Source organism: Epinephelus lanceolatus, chromosome 23, assembly GCF_041903045.1.
Source record: "Epinephelus lanceolatus isolate andai-2023 chromosome 23, ASM4190304v1, whole genome shotgun sequence".
In the NCBI taxonomy this organism is placed as follows: Eukaryota; Metazoa; Chordata; class Actinopteri; order Perciformes; family Serranidae; genus Epinephelus; species Epinephelus lanceolatus.
The window spans coordinates 2,300,311-2,315,475 of NC_135756.1; the positions used below are offsets into that span (position 1 = coordinate 2,300,311).

The 15,165-nt window shown below is 42.6% G+C and overlaps 1 protein-coding gene across 5 annotated transcripts in view; it reads left to right on the top strand.

Moving 5' to 3' along the window:
• LOC117249175 (filamin-C-like) overlaps positions 1 to 10,617 on the top strand; it is a 68,932-nt gene extending 58,315 nt beyond the window's left edge. For 4 of the 5 annotated variants that reach the window (XM_033614612.2, XM_033614614.2, XM_033614613.2 and 1 more), the window contains 12 exons: positions 60 to 263; positions 571 to 723; positions 881 to 1,003; positions 1,119 to 1,364; positions 2,320 to 2,589; positions 2,796 to 2,933; positions 4,088 to 4,203; positions 4,940 to 5,072; positions 5,576 to 5,752; positions 5,856 to 6,074; positions 7,875 to 8,084; positions 8,309 to 10,617. In XM_033614612.2, the coding sequence (XP_033470503.1) occupies positions 60 to 263; positions 571 to 723; positions 881 to 1,003; positions 1,119 to 1,364; positions 2,320 to 2,589; positions 2,796 to 2,933; positions 4,088 to 4,203; positions 4,940 to 5,072; positions 5,576 to 5,752; positions 5,856 to 6,074; positions 7,875 to 8,084; positions 8,309 to 8,496 (2,177 nt within the window). In that variant the 3' untranslated portion in view covers positions 8,497 to 10,617. The remainder of the gene's footprint in view (positions 1 to 59; positions 264 to 570; positions 724 to 880; positions 1,004 to 1,118; positions 1,365 to 2,319; positions 2,590 to 2,795; positions 2,934 to 4,087; positions 4,204 to 4,939; positions 5,073 to 5,575; positions 5,753 to 5,855; positions 6,075 to 7,874; positions 8,085 to 8,308) is intronic. The other variant, XM_033614619.2, reaches the window with a different exon arrangement.
• Positions 10,618 to 15,165: the final 4,548 nt, after the last annotated feature.

Here is a 15,165-nt window from a genome sequence, read left to right on the forward strand (position 1 = left end):
AACAACAGAACAAAATTATATCCAGTTCGTGTTTCTGTTCCTGCTCCTCCTGTCTTCAGGGATCTCCTTCACTCCGAAGGAAGTAGGCGAACACGTGGTGAGCGTGAAGAAGAACGGGAAACATGTGACCAACAGCCCCTTTAAAATCATGGTGGGTCAGTCGGAGATCGGAGATGCCAGTAAGGTGAAGGTGTACGGTCAGGGGCTGGTGGAAGGACACACCTTCGAGGTGGCCGAGTTCATCGTCGACACCAGGAACGCAGGTACTGTTCAAAAACTTTATTTGAACAGCAAGTTGATTCATATCCATCTTATTAAAATCACTGCTGAGGGAAAATTCATCTTTAATACAGACAGTCCATTTATCTGACCCCGACCTGATGATGTCAACATGTCAGATCTTTACATGTTGTAAACATCTTTTTTCATTTAATTTCTCACAGTCCTCTCATCATGTGATGTTTATAGTTTAAAACAAACGTTAAGATAATCAGTTTTCCTCCAGTCAGCTGAAACAGAAGATGTGACTTCGTACATCACCATCGTCCCCGTCTTCCTCTCTGCCTTCAGGTTATGGCGGTCTGGGCCTGTCCATCGAGGGTCCCAGTAAGGTGGACATTAACTGTGAGGATGTGGACGACGGGACGTGTAAAGTCACCTACTGTCCAACTGAGCCTGGAAACTACATCATCAACATCAAGTTTGCCGATCAACACGTTCCAGGTACGAACGACTGCATGCATATCGTCTCTGATTACTGATGATTAGATCTGACCAGCAGAGGGCCTTTGGTTTAATTTCAGTTTCATGAAAACCAACCTCAGGTTGTTAAAAACAATCTGGATGTTTTTGTGACGTGAGAATATTTTGGTCCCAATAGGAAGTCCGTTCACAGTGAAGGTGTTTGGTGAAGGCCGGATGAAGGAGAGCATCACCAGGAAGCGTCAAGCTCCCTCCATCGCCACCGTGGGCAGCACCTGTGATCTCAACCTCAAGATACCAGGTGAGTTGTGACATCACTGTCTCCTCCACCTGTCCCCTCCTACTGTCCTCTCTGCTCCCTCCTCTTCACCTCCTTCTGTGTCCCTTGTTTCCTACTTCCTCCTCGCTGCTTTCAGGGAACTGGTTCCACATGGTGTCGGCTCAGGAGCGTCTAACACGGACGTTCACCCGCAGCAGTCACACCTACACTCGCACCGAGCGGACGGAGATCAGTAAGACCAGGGCAGGAGAGACCAAGAGGGAGGTGAGGGTGGAGGAGAGCACTCAGGTGGGAGACCCCTTCAGAGACGTGTTCGGAGACTTCCTGGGACGTGAGGGTCTTAGCGGATTCAGTGGCACCCGACCGCCGCCACTGCAGGATGGTGTGTGTGTGGACCGGCTGTGTATGTTCAGAGTTTCTAACTTTACTGACAGAATGCAGGAGCAGCTCCTCACTGAGCCGACATGTGTCGACACTATTCAACACATATTCTGCTAATCACTAATCAGAGTGTTGTGGTGGTGGAGAAGTCCAGAAACGTCTAACCTCGCTGTGACATCTGACTTCATGTTGACGCATGTTGTGTGACTGCAGTGTGACAGCTGTGATGGTCGGCAGGTTTCTGTGGTGTCAAAACAACTTTGAATTTTTCACTTTTATGTCTCAGATAGCTGCAGCCAGAAGCATTATGTTTTCAGGTTGTCCGTCCGTCCGTCTCATTCTCCTGATGATATGATATCTCACAAACACTTTGGAGGAATTTCTTCAGATTTGGCACAAACATCCACCTGGATGATTCTAATGCCAAACACTGGCTCTAGAAAGGGACATCCACGTTTTCACGGCAGCCACCGTAGTTCTCCTGCACGCTTTGCACATGGGAGAAGTTTCAGTTTCAGTTCTGCAACCTCACCACCAGATGTCACTAAATTCCAAACTGGACCTTTAAATTTACATTTTGAATTAATAAAGTGAAATGTTGGGTGGTAATTAACTCATTTGATTATATCCTGTGAAAAAATATTATCACTGTGAAAGTGTCATTACAGCACACACATTTTTTTGTCTAATTCACTTTGTAAAAACTGTCCTGGTTGAATCCACACAGAGAAAAGAAGTTGTATTTTTAAGTTATAAATATGTAGTCACAAACAGATGGAGACTTCAGGTTAAATAATATTAATCACTAATTTGCATGGCAGTTAATGGTGGCAGGTGTGTGTTAATTTGATTTTAACCAGAGTTGATCCCTGGCATCTTGCTGCATGTTCCACAAACACTCACAGACTCTTTAGACCAAAATCTGTCTGATCCATGTTCCTCTTTGTCCCTCTCAGGTGAGGCAGGTAACCAGGAGATGACGGCTCAGGTGACGAGTCCTGGAGGAAAGACGGAGGACGCAGAGATCATTAAAGGCGAGGACAGCACCTACAGCGTCCGCTTCATCCCTCAGGAGATGGGAGCTCACACTGTGAACGTTAAATACCGGGGACAGCACGTCCCTGGGAGCCCCTTCCAGTTTACCGTGGGGCCCCTGGGAGAGGGAGGGGCCCACAAGGTCCGAGCAGGAGGGACCGGGCTAGACCGAGGAGTGGCAGGGATCCCAGGTAGGCTGGAAAATGACTTCATTGTCTGACTTATATGTCTGAGATCTATTTCTTTAAAATGATTCATGCTCTGGTTTTGAGATTAATTTTCCTCTTAGTTTACTGTTAATGACATAAAACTAAAAACCTAAAAGTAAACTGTTACGTGTTGTTACGACTCTTCCTCCACATGCTGAACTGAAGGTGATAAATTTGTTGTTTTCCAGCTGAATTCAGTATCTGGACCAGAGAGGCCGGAGCGGGTGGTCTGTCCATCGCTGTGGAGGGGCCGAGCAAGGCCGAGATCACCTTTGAAGACAGGAAGGACGGATCCTGTGGAGTCGCCTATGTGGTTCAGGAGCCTGGTGAGACTCAGTCACACACATTATGTGGACAAAAATTTTGATTCCTTCGTACTCTGTGGAGTTTTATATAACAAATAGTCCCACATTTGGTCTGTAGAAGAGAAAAGTGTCCCACTCAGAGTGAATGTTACATGTGGAGTTCCACAGGGCTCAATTCTGCTCCCACTACCTTTTCATTTATATGTTTTTGCTCAGGGTTTTCCAAAAGCTCAGTGTCCATCAATATGCAGATGACATTAAACACTATACAGACATTGATAGCAATGATCTAAACCCGCTTTACTGCAGTGAACAATGAAACTCTGACATATGTCAATGACTCAGAATTTCCTTCAACTAAATCAGGACAAAACACAGGTCCTAAATTAAACTTGTTGTTTTCTAGGTTTGGATTTTGAGATATGCAGAAGTATGAATAATATCTGCCAGCAATGTCAGCAATTCAATCACATGAGCACAGTCAAATATTTTATGCAGGATTTTATATTTTCTTCACCATCTAAAAATTAAATTGTTGAGTAAACTGTTGTCACAACTAACGACAATGAAATCTGCAGCTACTGCCAGACTGAAGTTGTTATAGCAAAAGATATAAAGACTGAATCCCACATGATAAAAATACATTTCAGTATTATCGTTGTTTTCTTAACAAAGGAACAAAGTACGTAAGTTTAGAAAGGAAAGTTATTAAACAACAAATTAAGGCAGATTACATCAAATGTTAAAAGCATTCAGAAACATAAAATGTATTCTGATCTGAGGGAACAAACCGGCAACAAATCAATGAATCAAGATATTTTGAAGTGAGGCCATTTAATGTGTTGAAGTCAGCGGTAAAATATAAAACAAATAAAAGCAGAGTGCTCCGGGGATGATACTTTTCTGTAAGCCGACCCTGAAGTAAGCATCACCCTGGTTCATTCTTCTGTTTTGGATTAGCGCAGAAAATAAACTCTATGACCAACAAATGTTTTAAAAAAAATGGTGTCTGACATTTATAATGAAAACAACAGCGGGCCTAGAACGGATCCCTGAGGAACACCACTGTTATACTGAGCTTCAGAAGAACAATGACTTCTGTTAGATAGGAATGAACGTGACATAATGATGATAAAAAATCATATTCTCAGTCAGCTGTCATCTCTTCTCTCCAGGTGACTATGAGGTTTCCATTAAGTTTAACGATGAACACATCCCAGACTCTCCGTTCATCGTGCCTATCGCCACTCTATCTGATGACGCTCGCCGCCTCACCATCACCAGCCTGCAGGTAAGAACACATCGTCTTTATTCATTGAAATTAAATAGTTTCTACAGAGGCAGCTGAGGTCACTGATGTATGAAGAGTCTCCATGTTAAACCCTCTGAGTGATCTATTATTAGTGTCTAACTGATTTATACTGAGAGTGTATTTCTGTGTTCATATGTGTGTAAATGTGTCTCAGCTGCCGTCCTGTTTTAGCTCTGTATATTTGTCACCGGCAGTATTTGTGTTCCTGCTCACAGATGACAGCACAAGTTAGAAATATCAATGTGATGAAGGGACTTCATGCAGAATTGTAGAAAGTGCTGTTAGCTTTGGATAACCGCTAATCAAATGCCTACTTTAAACTCGTGCAGTTATCATGACAACGTAAACATAAATATATGTCTATGACAACAGCTGGACTGTGTGTTCAGGGCCCTATTTCAGAAAGCAGGATTAGGCACAAAGGTTGAGGCACAAATTTTTCAGAGGCAGTAGTGTAAGAAGAAAGTGATTAGACCCCATTTGAGCGTCTTATCGTTCCCGGAGGAGTGTCTATATGAAAGATACTGTTTCATCTCACACTTATTCTTCTCGCTCTGATGTGGAGATGATAAAAATTGCTTGTGTGGATGGAAGAAGCTGAACGCCTAAAAAGTTCCTACCCACATGGTTTTAATTAGTGACACGAACAGCATACGTAGAGCTGAAAAATAATAGCAATGATCCCCTGTTCTTCTCTTCGTCTGTTCTTCATCAGGAGATGGGTCTGAAAGTCGGACAGGAGGCCTCCTTTGCCGTACAGCTGAACGGAGCCAGAGGGCTGATAGATGCGAAGATCCACACGCCATCAGGAGCCATAGAGGAGTGTTACATCACTGAGCTGGACAGCGGTAAGACCCACACTTTATCATCAAGTGTTAAAACTGTCAAGTGGAATTATTATTAGTGTCTGACTGGTTCAGGTTTGTAAAAGAAAAGAGCGTTAACATTGGACATACGGTACCACAAGGATCAACTCTGGGTCCTCTGTTTTTCTACATCCCAGTCAAAGTAATATTAGAAGTGGAGGACTGCAGGGCTCAGGTCTTGGTCCACTACCTGTCCATGTCCCACTTTAAGTGAAAATTATGTGTGTCAATATTATGTAAAAGCACAGTTTTAATACCAACTGCCGTGAAGGTTTGGGTTTGTAAAAGAAAAGCGCGATAACATTTACCACAAGACTCAAATCTGCGCCTAAAGTAGTGGAAAGAGGAGCAATGTTAAAGTGAACTTGTACTAAAACAGCTGTTTTAACACGTTACTGCAGCCAAAGATTTCCCCATTACAGAGCTGATATGTTTTTATAGACGGAACTCATTATGAGTGTCATTTGTAATCCATGTTTCCACAGACCAGCACGCCATCAGGTTCATCCCGAGGGAAAACGGAGTTCATTCTATCGACGTTCGTTTCAATGGCAGCCACGTCCCCGGCAGCCCCTTCAAGATCCGAGTCGGGGAACCAGGACAGGTCGGAGATCCCGGTATGGTGTCTGCCTTCGGACCGGGACTGGAGGGAGGAACCACAGGTATGAAACATAAACACCTGAAAAACACCTTAATTTAAAAGTCATTAATGAAAACATGAGGTAGATTTTGACGGGTGTTTGTCACGTCTGCGTCCTCCTTCAGGTGTGGCGTCAGAGTTTATTGTGAACACCTGTAATGCCGGCTCAGGAGCTCTATCTGTGACCATCGACGGGCCGTCGAAGGTGAAGATGGACTGTCAGGAGTGTCCAGAGGGCTACAAGGTCTCCTACACACCCATGGCTCCTGGTAACTACCTGATCTCCATCAAATACGGAGGACCGCAGCATATCGTAGGCAGCCCGTTCAAGGCCAAAGTCTCAGGTGGGTCGAAGGACCGCAGAACCTGCTCGCATTTTTCTCTGAGTTTTCAGGTCAGTCCTTGAATTGGGGTGCCAAGTGGGTAGAGTGGCTGTCTCAAAATCAGTAAGATAGCAATAAATAGACAGACAGCTTAAACGAAATCAGGATTTCCGATAGAAGTATGTTTTTGGGAGAGACTTAAACGAAGACAGTGTCTCCGCCTGACCGCCCGATATCCTCGGGCAGGTCGTTCCAGAGCGTCAGAGTCCTAATTGCAAACGCTCTGTCCCCTTTGGTCGTCAGTCTGGACCCTGGGACAAGATCTCAAACTACGTAAAGGTTCATAAGGGACTAACGGGTCTGAAATGTGAACTGGAGCCATGAAGAGCCTTAAAAGTAATTAATAAGATTTTAAAATCGATCCTTAAACAAACAGGGAGCCGATGTAAAGAGGCTGAAACTGGTGTGATGTGGTTGTGCTTCTTGGCTTTGGTTAAAAGTCTTGCTGCTGAGTTCTGAACAATCTGAAGACTTTGCAAGGTTTTTTGATTGAGACATGAATAAAGGCTGTTGCAATAATCAAGACGCGAAGAGATAAGAGCACGTGTAACAGTTCCTGTATCTCTAAAGTTTAGATAGATTTTATTCTAGCAGTGTTTCTGAGGTGATAAAAACATGATTGGACAAGTTTAGTGACATGTTGGTCAAAACATCATTTACTATCATTTCCAACAGGCTTTATGTGCTGTGTCAGGTGACCAGTAGATGGCAGTATTTGTTTTATGATATGCTGTGACCCAGTTACATGGATTTCTGTTTTATTACAATCAACAGCTCTTAAAGTTTTTTGGGTCAAATCCAGCAGGAGAAACAGACTGAAATTTATCTTCCGTTGTGAGGTCATTATCCTGTGACAGTGTACAAAGCTGCTCAGTATTTTTTGCTCTGTTGCATGTTTGTCAAGAGGAGCCGTGTGGCTGCTGGATTTTGTTCTCCAAGTGTCCCGAGCACTGGAAAATGTGTCAGTTAATTTGGCCTGAGGAATGTCAGGCATCGGCTGTTGGACCCGTAAAGGACCTGGTTTACCTTTACAGCTCTGCAGGAGACAGTTCATCTCAGTTTTCTGGTTGTTGGCAGACGACCAGCCCAGCATCAGTTCTTTACAAGCTGCGCACCAAACCCAAAACAAAACTTGTACACACCCATCATAATCTCTAATAATCATTCTTTATAACGCGCTTTTCAAAGTTACAAAGTGATTTATATGTCGACAATTAAAACAGACATTAAAAGGACTGATAAAAGACTCTTGAACGGACAGAAGACCTCAACGTACGTCCTGGTTTGTACGGCACCAAGAGGTCAGAGATGTATCTGGGAGACAGACCATTTTAAAACACACTGGGAGCTGCTGTAAAGAGGCTAAAACTGGAGTGATGTGATCACGTCTCTGGCAGCTGAGTTCTAAACAGTCTGGAGTCGAGTGATAGGTTCTTGATTCAGGTAAGAAAAGAGGCTGCTGCAGTGATCCAGGGGTGAAGAGATGAAGATGTGCAAATGTGTCCTTAAGGTTAAAATGGATTGTATTTTAGAAATATTTTAAGATATGAAGAGTCAAAAACTGAAGTCTTAATTAAAAGCTGTTGTCACATGTGAACCCACTGATCAGACGGGGTGAGCAGAAACACTGAGCCAAAATACGAACACAACTTAGATCTTTTGCTAAAACCTGTGAAAAATGCAGAAACCTAAAAATATTTCTTCAGCGTACTTTTGGAGATTCATTTTATTTGACTGATGTCTCTTTGACTCCGTCTGCAGGCCCTCGTCTGTCCGGCGGCACCAGTCTGCACGAGACGTCGTCTGTTCTGGTGGAAACTGTCTCCAAGTCGTCGTCGTCGATGGGAGGAGCCTTCGCCTCATTACCCAAATTCTCCTCAGACGCCAGTAAAGTCATCTCCAGAGGCGCCGGCCTGTCGAAGGCCTTCATAGGTCAGAAGAACACGTTCACAGTCGACTGCAGCAAAGCAGGTGAGGAGCAAGGAACCCTGTTTTAATTTGTTTTTGTCAAAATGAGTCGAGCTCGTCTGCGAGGAAATCACTTTACTGATGTTACAAATCTTTAAAGCTGAACCTCGTCCTTTAATTTATACTTTCCTCAGTCTGTTAAACATGTGTCTTAAAGCAGTTTAAATGTTTCTGACACCCTGTAAATGAAACAGATGATGTATTTGTCCGTCTCGTTGACTCTGCAGGCACCAACATGTTGATGGTTGGCGTTCACGGGCCGAAGACGCCCTGCGAGGAGGTGTACGTCAAACACATGGGCAACAGGATGTACAACGTCACGTACACCGTCAAAGAACAAGGCAGCTACATCCTCATCGTCAAATGGGGGGACGAGAACGTCCCGGGCAGTCCCTTCCACGTCACCGTCCCTTAAAACTGAACTCTTCATCTCGATGTCTGTCGCTCCGCTGCAGCTCCTCACCCTCCTCACCTTCCTCACCCTCCTCACCTTCCTAACCCTGATGCACTGAAAACGCAGAGACTATTCACTTCCTGTTTGAGCGGACAGTTTTCACTCCACGTGCCAAAGTTTATATTCATTTCTTTCTTGTGTCTCTCGGAGACGCTCGCCGCGTGCAACACAACAGTTGTTTGTTGAACATGAACACAACGTTTGCAGCCCGACACCAGCAGCATTTATAACTTTACACTGTGCTAATTTGTGCTGTTGACCAATCACGGTCCAGACCTTCGAATGAAGAGACAAGATGTCAGTACGAGACACGACCTACTGCCGACAAGATATCAACCTGTGCACAAAAATAATATCTGAGATGCATCTTTTTTTAGGAACTTAAATCTGACCTTTTTGAAGTTATATCTGGATCTTGATGTCGGCATCTGGTTCACACCATTTGTGCTGCGTTCACGTGGAATCAGACAAACCAGAGATCATGTTAGTGGACAACAGCAGGACGGGAAATAAGCTGAGGACAGTAGAGAATACTGGCGACAGTAACAGCACTGTTTTCCAAAGTTAAAATATTAGTATTTGTCGAGTTTGCAACCAGATGTTACGTAGCTCCTTCACACAGGGAGCAGTGTTGGGCTTGTTACTCTAAAAATGTCATATATCACTCGTTACTCTTTTCAAAAGGTTATCAAATTAAATAAAGGGATAGTGCACCCAAAAATGTAAATTCAGCCATTATCTACTCACCCATATGCCGAGGGAGGCTCAGGTGAAGTTTTAGAGTCCTCACATCACTTGCAGAGATCCAAGGGGAGAGGAGGTAGCAACACAACTCCACCTAATGGAGGCTGACGGCGCCCCAGATTCAAACGTCCAAAAACACATCATTGAAACCACAAAATATCTCCATACTGCTCGTCCGTAGTGATCCAAGTGTCCTGAAGCCCCGACATAAAAAGTTGTTTGGAAAAACCTCATTTGAACTCTGTTTTTAGCCTCATTGTAGCCTGTAGCTCTGACTGTTAACTTTTTATGTCGGGGCTTCAGGACACTTGGATCACTACGGACGAGCAGTATGGAGATATTTTGTGGTTTCAATAATGGAGGCTGACGGCGCCCCAGATTCAAACGTCCAAAAACACATAATTGAAACCACAAAATATCTCCATACTATGGGTGAGGAGATAATGGCTGAATCTTCATTTTTGGGTGCACTATCCCTTTAAATCAAAGCCGTCTCCCGTCTGTCTGATTCCAGCATTTGGATGTTGTTGATCTGTTTGGAGCGTCTTGTTTGCACAAGTTGGTGTTTTGTTGGTACAGGATCGCACCGTCAGCGCCCACCATGAACATAAGTCACCTTCAGGACTTGAGCAGCTAAAAAAAACTAAAGTCAGGTGTTGAGTTGTTTAAGTGAAGACATGAAACTCTGAACTGCTCGGACGTGTTTCACTGATTCACAGTCACATCAGTTCAGTTCAAAACAATCTGCATGATGAATTGAAACATTTGGATAAAACCACTACGCTGATCTTTGTACTATCAACACTTCTGCAGGATGTTTCTGGGTTTTGTAGAAGCTGTGGATGTCAAAGTGTCTCCACTTCCTTCTCATGTTTTTTATCGTACGGTCCGGAACAGAAGCGACTGGTTTCATCTCACGTCTGGTTGAACCTGTGTGTCCTCACAAAGCTGCAGAGAACAGGACGAGCCGTGCTGTGACTTTATCTCAAGCTTTTCATTTTATTTATTCTCTGTTTTTCCCTCGTTTGATTTTCTTTGACAGAAAATGGTCTTATTGTTGAGGAGAGCAGTGATGAGGTCGATCTTTACTGAGTTGTTTTTCACAGAAAGATGTGATGATTTTTTTTTTACCACAGGAAGAAGTGCGGTGAAACAATCAGTTTATTTTGTGAATGTTGAAAAAAGCCCACAATATTACAGAGTGACATTTTATAGTGATTTTTGTATGTATCAAAAATGGATGAATGAAACACATTTTAACTGTTTGATATGTTAACCTTCAGTCTGGCAAGATTGTGCAGGCATAATAAAAGTTTATTCGCTAACTTGCCACAAAGAGTCGCAGCTGATCGTCGTGTGATTTGTTCAGAGATTTAAAACAAACTGAGGCAGCTCCGTCACTTAGAGACCAAACTACACCAAACCTTCTAGTTTACTGATGTATGAACAGAGGTTACATAAAACCAGAGTGAGCGTCCTCTACTGACCAATCAGACTGCAGGGTTTCTAGCTCCACCTTTTAGTACCAGATCTGTGTGCTAGGTACCCCAACAGAGGGGGGACCAAACATGGGGACGCTAAGGAACGCTTCTGTTGGGACCATCCACAACTTTACACTGTGGAGACAGAAACTATGAACTGAACTGCATACACAGTTTGTCCTCAGGGTGGCGCTACAGTAAAGACCATGGAGTCATTAAAATCTAAAGGGTTCATCCTCTGGAGAGCCGAACGAGATCAAGACATTTACTGACAACCAGCCTGTTATATTTGGATTATTTAAATGTAGAATTTAATGTACTTTATTTTGAGCATTTAAAAAAATAAATTATAATGTACATGTGGAAAAACAAGAATAATCAAAAGAAAAAACATGTGAAACAGATTTTTAATAAGCTACACAAATGAACAGGAGTCGCAGGAAGCAAACTGCTTTGTGTCTTCTTTTTTTTTTGCAGGTTTTTGTTGAGTTATGTAAAAAAAAATTGAAATATTTGTCCACATGTTTAAAAGCTCAGACTCAGCAGCAGCAGCAGCAGCTCCTCTCTGTGGTTTTCCTCCGATGTGTTTGTGAGTTTCACTCTGAGCTGTTTTCTGCCCCAGGGGGATCTTTAAAGTTTCATCTCAGCAACAACAACCAGGAGGGAAGAAACTGCTGCTCTGCTCAGGTTTGGATTTGGACACAGTTTCTGGTGAGAGACATGAACTCAGGTCTCAAAGTGAAAACGTGAAAAGGAATAAAATAAAGAGGTAAATATGTAAAACATAAATGTGACTGTGTTCAACAGTGTTTCTCATCAACACTCTGCACTCACCATCCCATAATATCACTTAAAAACTGGATCACAGGACATTTATTCAAACCAAAGAGATATCTTATTTATTCATTTTAAAGCAAATGACCAAAACTGAGACAGAAGAGTGTGTTGACTGCAGAAAGAGGAGAATGTGGGGAAACGTTTAGTGAGATGAATTCACCTTGTTGTTGGAGCAGAGAGGCTGCATGAAGACAGCTGCTGACACCGAGTGTTTCTGTGTGACACAGCAGGTACGTTCCAACTTTAGTTTCATCTGCACTGTGGTTAAGGTGTGATTATGTTTAGGCACAAACACACTTAGTTACAGTTCAGAAGAGATCATGTTTTGGCTTAGAATACCCAGTGTGTGTGCCACAGTGCCCGCTGGAAACACACACAGCTCAAGTCTCAGGATAAACTACATACTCTCTGTACGAGGTCACATTTAGTTCATTTTTCAGACAGGACGTTTTAATGCTGCGCTTCACTGAGTCAGTGAGCTGCAGTGCCACGTTTCAAAGCTCTGTTCATTTACAGGAGGTGACAGTTTACTGTTGTGTTGCCTTTTATTTTTATTTTCTGTTGGTTTTGCTCTGTTAAAGGGATAGTGCGCCCAAAAATGTAAATTCAGCCATTATCTACTCACCCATATGTCGAGGGAGGCTCAGGTGAAGTTTTAGAGTCCTCACATCACTTGCAGAGATCCAAGGGGAGAGGAGGTAGCAACACAACTCCACCTAATGGAGGCTGACGGCGCCCCAGATTCAAACGTCCAAAAACACATCATTGAAACCACAAAATATCTCCATACTGCTCGTCCGTAGTGATCCAAGTGTCCTGAAGCCCCGACATAAAAAGTTGTTTGGAAAAACCTCATTTGAACTCTGTTTTTAGCCTCATTGTAGCCTGTAGCTCTGACTGCCTCTCTGGGCACCGCGCTCACGTGTCTGCGCTTGTGCGAGACCGTGAGACATGGGCACCGCGTTCATGTGTGTTCTCATGCATGCTTGTGTGTGAGACCAGCGAGCATGTGAAGTATGGAGATATTTTGTGGTTTCAATTATGTGTTTTTGGATGTTTGAATCTGGGGCGCCGTCAGCCTTCATTAGGTGGAGTTGTGTTGCTACCTCCTCTCCCCTTGGATCTCTGCAAGTGATGTGAGGACTCTAAAACTTCACCTGAGCCTCCCTCGGCATATGGGTGAGTAGATAATGGCTGAATTTACATTTTTGGCTGCACTATTCCTTTAATGTTCTTTAACATTTGTAAAGGGGTCATGGTTTGGTTCAGGATAAGAAGTCAGGGTTAGGTGAACAGTCAAAATGACTCCCAGGTCTCAACCAGAGTTGGTCTGTCCCAGCTTTGACGACTGATTAGGAAAACAGAAGTTGTTATTTCAATGCACTGGTGATCACGGTCCTCTGCTGAGGCAGGCGTACTAATGGTTCAAGCCTCTTTAATTTCGATATCCAGAGTCTTTCAGTCCGGACTCTCTGGTCAGTTGTCCAGTTTGGATTACTTTGGATGACTGTGACTTGCACCAGTGGCCATCCATGAATTAAAAATGGATGACTAAAGGAGTGTGGGTTTCCTTTTGTCGCAAAATGTTGTAGTAGACAATATCCTGTTACCCCGCCATACCGTGCACCACATTTTGAACAGCTGATTAAATAAACATCATTTGGTTGCTGCGTAAGCAGATTTGTAGTTTATAAAATTCCCCATAGTCCCTTGGTTCCGGGGTTACCAGGGGCCTGACCTTGGCTTTGACTAAATAATCTCTGCTGTGAGCTGATGACTGTCCCTCCTGCCACTCCCACAGAGGGCTCCATTAGTTACCATAGCAACGACCGATTGTAACTACTACTGACACATTTGTGTGTGTGTGTGTGTGTCAGAGAGGACAGCAGCAGAGTCTCTATTTTAAACAGCATGCTAACACTATATATCAGAGTTTTCCATCTGTCACACACCACTGCAGCCTTTACCACTGATACTACTGTTGATACTTTTGGGATTATGACTGTCAAATACATATTGTTATGTACTGTAAATACATACACAGTGCTCAGTACCTGCAGCACATGTAGTAATCATTACATGTCAGTGACTCAGACGCTGCTGCTTAGTACTCTGTGACGGTCGCAGGCACCTGTCAACATGTCCTGCCTCTCCATGTCCTCTGCCTCTGCAGCCAACAATATGATTAAATACAGTAGTTTCTGATCACTTTAACTGATGTTACTGTAAGTAAGGAAGACGTAGTCACAAAGGGGAGATTAATCTGGGTTCATTTTGTAGACAGGTTTTCAGGGCTGCTCTCCTGAATGAGCGACTGGAGGCCTGTGTCACTGTGTTTTGGATGGTGGCTGTTTTTGTGCAGTCGAGCCTGAGTGTCTGTCTCCAGAGTCTCTGTAAGCTAACATAAGGATTAGCTTGCTGAGCTACAGCGTCAGCACCAGTGTGGTGTTCATTCTCCTAACCTCAAATCTTTCTATCTAACAGTACAGTTTCCATCAGCGACCTACAGAGGTGATAGGCTCCCATCTGTATCCTATAACGTTAATACCTCATCGTCTTGTATGAAAAATTAAAACTCACATTTGTTGAGATAAGATCATCCTTTATTCGTCCCACAGCAGGGAAATATGAGTGCAGACAGGAAGCATCAGTAGAGACAAAATGCAAAGCAATATGTAAGTACGTATCGATAAAAAGAAACACAAAGATCAGTATAAAAACACAAGTAATTAGTGAGCAGCAAAAAGAACATTATTAACTGATGGAAGTAAAGATACTGCACAGTTTAACATGAGCCTATAGTGCTGACTGTCAGCAGTAAAAAATAAAAGCAAGATAAAATATATAGACATTACTGCGCGTATCATTTGTAGATATTTAACAGTTGGTATATACATGTACACTGGGTCAACAGGTCAGCTATATGAACCAATATTTGGGTCATTATTCATTCTTCATCAGAACATAACCCAAGAGAATGACCCACAGCCACATGCCCTGAAACTGAGTTAATAAACTGACCCTGTATTTTTTTAGTGCATGTATTGATGCACAATTAAAGCAATCCATCATATATTACTTTAATATAAACTTATTTTAACAAAAACACAAAAACAAAATCTAAAGTCCTGAACAAAAGATGATCAGATTTGGTCTTGTTATTTTATACAGTTTTAAGACTTAAATCATTTTAATTTAAAGAGTCCTAATCTTCTGCTTGCTTGTGTAAATATATCAAAGTAAATTAGTCATTTTTCATGTATCGTTATTGATTATTATTCAGATTGAAATGTGTGGATCCAAATTAAGTTATTGATTCCAAGAAATAAGATAAAACAAAAAGGACGGGGAGAGAGGAGGGTCATTATTAAGTTTTAAAAAACACATTGTTAATATTACTCAAAAATCCAAATTTTTCCAAGAATGAAAAATATATAATTAATTCGCTCATTATTTTAGCTCAATATTATTTTCAGAAAGTGATCTACTTTAAGAAATGTTCCCCTGCTTTCAAAATTAATAAAAAACTAACCAAAACTATTAATTTATGCGAATCTTACAACTTTAA